The sequence below is a fragment of the Octopus bimaculoides genome, chromosome 23 (assembly GCF_046866305.1).
Source record: "Octopus bimaculoides isolate indiv1 chromosome 23, ASM4686630v1, whole genome shotgun sequence".
Taxonomy (NCBI): Eukaryota; Metazoa; Mollusca; class Cephalopoda; order Octopoda; family Octopodidae; genus Octopus; species Octopus bimaculoides.
Genome location: NC_142950.1, coordinates 35,349,329 through 35,356,828, shown reverse-complemented (window position 1 = coordinate 35,356,828; position 7,500 = coordinate 35,349,329). Strand labels below are relative to the sequence as shown.

The 7,500-nt window shown below is 36.6% G+C and overlaps 1 protein-coding gene across 1 annotated transcript in view; it reads left to right on the top strand.

Annotated features, from left to right (window-relative positions):
• Positions 1 to 7,500, top strand: part of LOC106871202 (uncharacterized) — a 42,126-nt gene that overhangs the window by 30,335 nt on the left and 4,291 nt on the right. The window contains exons 19-21 of the mRNA XM_089340737.1: positions 99 to 199; positions 1,429 to 1,665; positions 6,821 to 7,009. Of these exons, the coding sequence (XP_089196863.1) occupies positions 99 to 199; positions 1,429 to 1,665; positions 6,821 to 7,009 (527 nt within the window). The remainder of the gene's footprint in view (positions 1 to 98; positions 200 to 1,428; positions 1,666 to 6,820; positions 7,010 to 7,500) is intronic.

Here is a 7,500-nt window from a genome sequence, read left to right as displayed (position 1 = left end):
AAGGTATCCGGAATATGTAGGAGGCCGCTTATAAATGTTCTAAATATATTCCACATCGTTGTTGTACTTAACAAAAATTTTGCTTCTATTTTCAACAGAAGCCAAAGTGGAGAAAGTCAAAGGGAAAAGAAACAAGTTGCCGGACATCGTTTTCGTCGCTGGCTTCACGGAGGAATTTCTTTTGGATTGCAAATACACAGTAAGTACTGTATAATAATTAAGCATTGTATATTAAATTAAATATTGTATAGTAATTAAGTATTGTACAATTAATAAAGACACAAGAAGTATTATCACCCAAAGGTAATATTTATCCCCACTTAGAAGTGGATGTTATGTTAGAACAAAGGATACTGTATTATTTACTATGAGAGAACCTTTCCTATGGCCTTTTCGTGCTTAGTGGTATTTCATCTGTCCAAACGTTCTGAGTTCAAAATCCATCGAGGTCGACTTTACCTTTCATCCTTTCAGGGTCGGTAAATTAAGTACCAGTGAAACACTGGGTTGATGTAATCGGCTAGCCCCCTCCCACCAAATTTCAGGCTTTGTTCCTATAGCAAAAGGGATTGTTAGTAGTAGTAGTAGTAGTAGTAGTAGTAGTAGTAGTAGTAGTATTGAGTGAGGGAGCAGTGCATGCCATCAAAGTGACACTGGGGTAAAATATACGAAGCCCAATATACCCATCATGACTACCCGTCTGATAAGGGTACACCAGGCACATGCATCACAACCATATGCGTGCGACATGGTGATCTCATATCAAGATAAACAGCGCATGACCTTGCAGGTGGGGACCAGTTAGAATTTTCTTCATGTCGAGGAGCCTATCCCGCTCAAAAGATCCCTGAAAAAAGGTTGTTTGTTGCTGTTATTATTATTATTATTATTATTATTATTATTATTAATATTATTATTATTATTATTATTATTATTATTATTATTATTAATATCATAATCATTATTATTATCATTATTATTATTATTATTTCCTTTTAACCTGCATGTTTGTTACAATCACTCACCGAGACACACCCAGCGTCCTGGGGCGAATGAACGAGAAGACATGTTAAAAGATGTCTGAACGTTAAGGCGGCGAACTGGCAGAAACGTTAGCACGCCGGATGAAATGCTTAGCGGTATTTCGTCTGTCTTCCCGCTCTGAGTTCAAACTCTGTTGAGGTCGACTTTGCCTTTCATCCTTTCCGGGCCGATAAATTAAGTCCCAGTTGCGTTCTGGCGTCGATCTAATCCACTGGGCGCCTCTCCAAAACTTTCGCGCCTTCTGCCTACAGTAGGAAAGAAAAGTATGACTCAATGTTGGTATCGCATCAGTGCATTTATCATTATTATTCTTGTTGTTGTTGTTTTTGTTGTTGTTGTTATCAGAATTATTGTCATGGCTGTTGTTGTTGTGAACGATTTCAGATTGTCTTGATCAAAACGAACAGTGTCCTTATTGGGCCGGCATCGGAGAATGTGGAAAGGACCATAACTACATGTATACTAACTGTAAGAAATCTTGTAAGGTGTGTGACTCCCAGCCTCCGAATCCTGCAATATTTGAACTTCCGAATCCTGTAGTAATTGAACCTCCGAATCCTGCAGTATTTGAACTTCCGAATCCTGTAGTAATTGAACCTCCGAATCCTGTAGTATTTGGACGTAAGTTTGTCTTTGGCCTCTTCTACCCGATTGTCCTGCACTTTTTCTGCTTCTCCCGATTTTAATAACACAATATAATAATAAAAAAACAACACCCTCCAAATATTTCATAGCGAAGGGAATTTTATAAATGGCCGTTTGGGATTGCTGTTGATTTGGGAACGCTGAGTAGATTACTCGGAGTTTCTCGAAATTACACCCTCGGGAAGAATGCAACTGAAGTAAAACCAAACATGTATTCCCTTTTTAATAAGATATGAATGATGGTATGGCACCGAGCTGGCAGTATCGTCAGCACACCGAGCGAAATGCTTAACGGTATTTCGTCTGTTTTAACCTTTTCAATTCTAATTATGTCCTGGTTTCATATTGCTTTCATCCATTCGGCGTCGTCAAAGTAACTACCAACTGAATTCTCGAGTCGATGTAATTGATTTATCCCAACCGTCGAAATTACGGGCCTTATGCTAAAATCAGAAGCCATACGCGGTGGATCGCATGCGTGGCGGGCTGGCATGCGTAGCGCTTTGCAACCTGCAGAGCTGTGCCTTGAATAGAAAGAAATGTATGATTGAATGTTGGTACTGCATCAGGGCATTTATCTTTATCATTATTATTATTGTTGTTGTTGTTGTTGTTATCAATATTATTGTTATTCCTGTTGTTCTGGTCGATTTCAGACTGTCTTGGATAGAGAGGAGATAGAACATTGTCCTTATTTGCTCTCATAACATGTCTTGCCTCTCTAGTTCCCACACTATTATTATTATTATTATCATTATTATTATTATCATTATTATTATCATATTATTATTATTATTATTATCATTATCATTATTATTATCATTATTATTATTATTATTATTATTATTATTATTATTATTATTATTATTATTATTATTATTATTATTATTATTATCATTATTATTATTATTATCATTATCATTATTATTATCATTATTATTATTATCATTATCATTATTATTATCATTATTATTATTATTATTATTATTATTTTATGTTTGACTTTTGTTTTGCATTTGTACAAGTTGGATCCAAGTCTCACCCAGAGACCTCAAGAGACAACAAGTTAGAAGTTCATGTAGGTGTTATGCCTAGGGTACCATATATTTGGATTTGTACAGTTTTGTTCAAGTGAATGTTTAAGAAACCATAAGAAAATTATGTTTGCTTTAAAATTTGAGATCACATAGACAGTATTTTACGTAGGATATGGGCAGTTCCCATGAGCACTATCTTTTGGACTTCAGCCATTTTGGGGTTTCCTGGTATCTGAGCTAGGTAGTAATCAGCCCGTTTCGCTGTCATTCCCAGGGCACCTATGACAATAGGTATTGTTTTCGTCTTCAGATTCCACATTTTGCTAATTTCTATTTCAAGATCTTTATATTTGCTCAGTTTTTGGTAGGTCTTGACAGATACGTTTATATCAATTGGGACAGTCATATCAATGAGGAGGCATGATTTTTGTCTGAAGTCTTTCAGTATGATGTCTGGCCTATTTGCGTCTATCTTTCTGTCAGTTTGAATGGTGAAGTTCCAGAGGAGTGCAATGTGATCATTTTCAAGTACTGGGGGTGGTTTGTGTTCCCACCAGTTTTTATCATGGGGCAAGTCCAGGTTTTTGCATATTACCCAGTGAATATATTGTGCAGCTCTATCATGCCTGTTGAGATACTCTGTAGGCGCAAGCAGACTGCACATGGAGACAACATGATCGATGGTCTCATTTTGTTGTTGGCATATACGACATAATGGGGAGCTGCCGTTCTTTAATATGTTGGCCTGGTAGTTCTTTGTAGGTAGGCATTGATCTTGGGCTGCTATGATAAACCCCTCTGTTTCTGATTTCAATCCAGAGGCCATTAACCATTGGTGGGTAAGGGCTTTGTCAATATCTGCATTATTCGCTCTCTTTGGGTATTTGCCATTGAGAGGTTTTCCATGCCATTTTTCAGTCATAATAGCTAAGGCAGCAATTTTAGCACGGGTTTTCAAGCGCTTAGCTTTTTCTGTAGGTGTTTCTAGTTCGTCTAATTCTTGAATTTGTTGCAATTGGAATTCACTTAGATATTCCTTTGCCTGTTTTGTTACTGAGTAAGATGCTTTCTTGCTTTCATATTTTAAGACAAGTTTTAGCATCCAGTCCTCAGAGTTTTTCATATAGGTGTCTAGGCCAATTGTGGCTACCTTCATTGATAATGCCAGCTGTAGTAGTCCTCGACCTCCCTCTTTTCTTGGCAGATAAAGACGTTCTATATCTGCCTTAGGGTGGTGCATTCTATGCATTGTCAACAGTTTTCGTATTTTTCTGTCAACATTACATATTTCAGTAATTGACCAGTTAACGATGTTGAAACTGTAAGTCACGACTGGTATGGCTAGAGCATTGATCGCTTCGATCCTGTTTCTCGCGTTCAGCTCTGTCTTCAGTATTGCTCTCACCCTGCGATAACATTCTCTTCTGATCCTTTCCCTCATCACTGAGTGCTTGATATTGTCCCCTTCAATTACCCCTAGGTATTTGTAGCTCTCCGCTGGTTCTAACTCTTTTATGACATTTTGCTGGTCAAGGTTCACATTAGATGTATTTGTCATTTTTCCTTTGATAAAGATAGCTTTTGCACATTTATCAAGGCCAAATTGCATCCTGATGTCATCACTGAATTGTTTAACAATCGCTAGTAGGCCTTTGAGTTGTTGGTCATTTTTTGCAAAGAGCTTTAAATCATCCATGTAAATGAGATGATTTATATTTTTATCAAATATTTTATAACCATACTGTGCATCATTGAGCAATTTTGAGAGCGGTATTAGGGCTAGACAGAAGAGGAGTGGTGATAGTGAGTCACCCTGGAAAATGCCACATGAAATTCTTACATCTCCAGCATTTAGAGATTCATTGTCATTGTTCAACATCAGTGTGGTTCTCCATGATCTCATACTTACAGATAAAAAGTTTCGCAGAGTAGGAGCTATTTTATACATTTCCAGACATTTCCTAATCCAGCTATGTGGTAGGCTATCAAAGGCCTTTTTATAGTCTATCCAGGCTATTGACAAGTTTTTGTGTCGCTTGTGACAATCTTCTAAGATCATCTTATTGATGAGTAGCTGATCTTTACAACCATAAGATCCACGTTTACATCCCTTTTGCTCATTAGGGAATATGCTACTTTCTATTAAAAAACTATAGGTGTACTCGGTTAGGACAGATGTTAGCGTCTTATACATTGTTGTTAAGCAGGTTATGGGGCGATAATTTTTTGGTTCGTTTGTTTCCTCATTTTTTGGAAGCAGGAATGTTAAACCATTAACTAGCCAAGAGGGCATCAAACTAGGATTTTGCAAAACATCGTTGTAAAGTTTTGTTAGCAGTTCATGGCTTTCTGGGAAGGCATTCAACCAGAAGTTAGGAATTTTATCCTTTCCTGGAGACTTCCATTTGCTTGACCTCCTGAGAGCAGATCTTATATCTTCTACCCTGACCCCCTCCCACTTTTGCTCCTCTAAGGAGTCTAGGTCTGTAGCTATTCTATCAATCCAAGGGGCCTTTTCATTGTGTGTTTTATCTTCTGCCCAGATTTTATTCCAAAATTCTTGCACTTCTTCTTTTGATGGGACAGACTTTATTGTTACTGGTGTTTTCCCTATCTTCCTGTAGAAATTTTTGGGGTTATTTTTGAACATGTTATTATCTCGGAAGAATTTAACACGCTTTTCATACCTTGCTATGCGGGCAGCTTTAGCACATACCTTTTGCTTGATGGTTTCTATGGTGGCATCAATGTCAACTATGGTTTTCATGTTATATTTTTTCTTTAGTTTTTGGGTCTTTGTAGGTTTGATACTCTTGTCAAATTTAAGGTTTTTCAAACATTCTATGTCAGATCTAAGCAGCTTAATTTGGTGTTGAATGCGTTCTTGCCAAGAAGGCTTTTTGTGGGAGTGTTGTCTTTTTCTAATCTTTTCACCACATAGAATCGTTGAGATTCTTGCGGATGCATAGTACAGGTGGTTGAGATCTGTAATATCAACATCATTAGCTGAAATTATATCCTTAAGTGCAAGGCGGATTTTACCAATTATTTTCAGGTTTTGGTTAGAATTGCGAATTTTGGGGAGAGTGTCGCGTTCATTCATACTAGTTTCTTTAATTTTCAGCCATTCAATCATGATTTGATTTTTTAGATCATGTAGTTCTGTTGCGTCGATTTCTGTATGACTTCCTTCATCTATTTGATTTTCACCTGCCTTAGTGTTTATGGTTGGTTCAGAGAGTATTTTATTTTGCCTATCAGTTACCTTAACTCTTTCAATTATTACTGTATTTTCATCAGCCTTGGGCTGGTTTATAATTATTTCCTCTGTAGTATCTTCTTTAGCTGCAGTTTCATTCTTTTTATCCTTTACTGCTTGCTTAATTTGGTCAATTTATTATTATTATTATTATTATTATTATCATTATTATTATTATTATTATTATTATTATTATTATTATCATTATCATTATTATTATTATTATTATTATTATTATTATTATTATCATTATCATTATTATTATCATTATTATTATTATTATTATTATTATTATTATCATTATCATTATTATTATTATTATTATTATTATTATTATTATTATTATTATTATTGTTATTATTATCATTATTATTATCATTATTATTATTATTATTTCCTTTTAACCTGCATGTTTGTTACAATCACTCGCCGAGACACACCCAGCGTCCTGGGGCGAATGAACGAGAAGACATGTTAAAGGATGTCTGAACGTTAAGGCGGCGAACTGGCAGAAACGTTAGCACGCCGGATGAAATGCTTAGCGGTATTTCGTCTGTCTTCCCGCTCTGAGTTCAAACTCTGTTGAGGTCGACTTTGCCTTTCATCCTTTCCGGGCCGATAAATTAAGTCCCAGTTGCGTTCTGGCGTCGATCTAATCCACTGGGCGCCTCTCCAAACTTTCGCGCCTTCTGCCTACAGTAGAAAAGAAAAGTATGACTCAATGTTGGTATCGCATCAGTGCATTTATCATTATTATTCTTGTTGTTGTTGTTTTTGTTGTTGTTGTTATTATCAGAATTATTGTCATGGCTGTTGTTGTTGTGAACGATTTCAGATTGTCTTGATCAAAACGAACAGTGTCCTTATTGGGCCGGCATCGGAGAATGTGGAAAGGACCATAACTACATGTATACTAACTGTAAGAAATCTTGTAAGGTGTGTGACTCCCAGCCTCCGAATCCTGCAATATTTGAACTTCCGAATCCTGTAGTAATTGAACCTCCGAATCCTGTAGTATTTGGACGTAAGTTTGTCTTTGGCCTCTTCTACCCGATTGTCCAGCACTTTTTCTGCTTCTCCCGATTTTAATAACACAATATAATAATAAAAAAACAACACCCTCCAAATATTTCATAGCGAAGGGAATTTTATAAATGGCCGTTTGGGATTGCTGTTGATTTGGGAACGCTGAGTAGATTACTCGGAGTTTCTCGCAAGCTACATGTGTGTGTGTGTGTGTGTGTGTGTGTGTGTGTGTGTGTGTGTGTGTGTGTGTGTGCGTAAAACTTGAATAGTAAAAATTCCGTTTTCTTTCGTTGTCCCCTTACAAAGACAAATCTCGAAATTACACCCTCGGGAAGAATGCAACTGAAGTAAAACCAAACATGTATTCTCTTTTTAATAAGATATGAATGATGGTATGGCACCGAGCTGGCAGTATCGTCAGCACACCGAGCGAAATGCTTAACGGTATTTCGTCTGTTTTAACCTTTTCAATTCTAATTATGTCCTGGT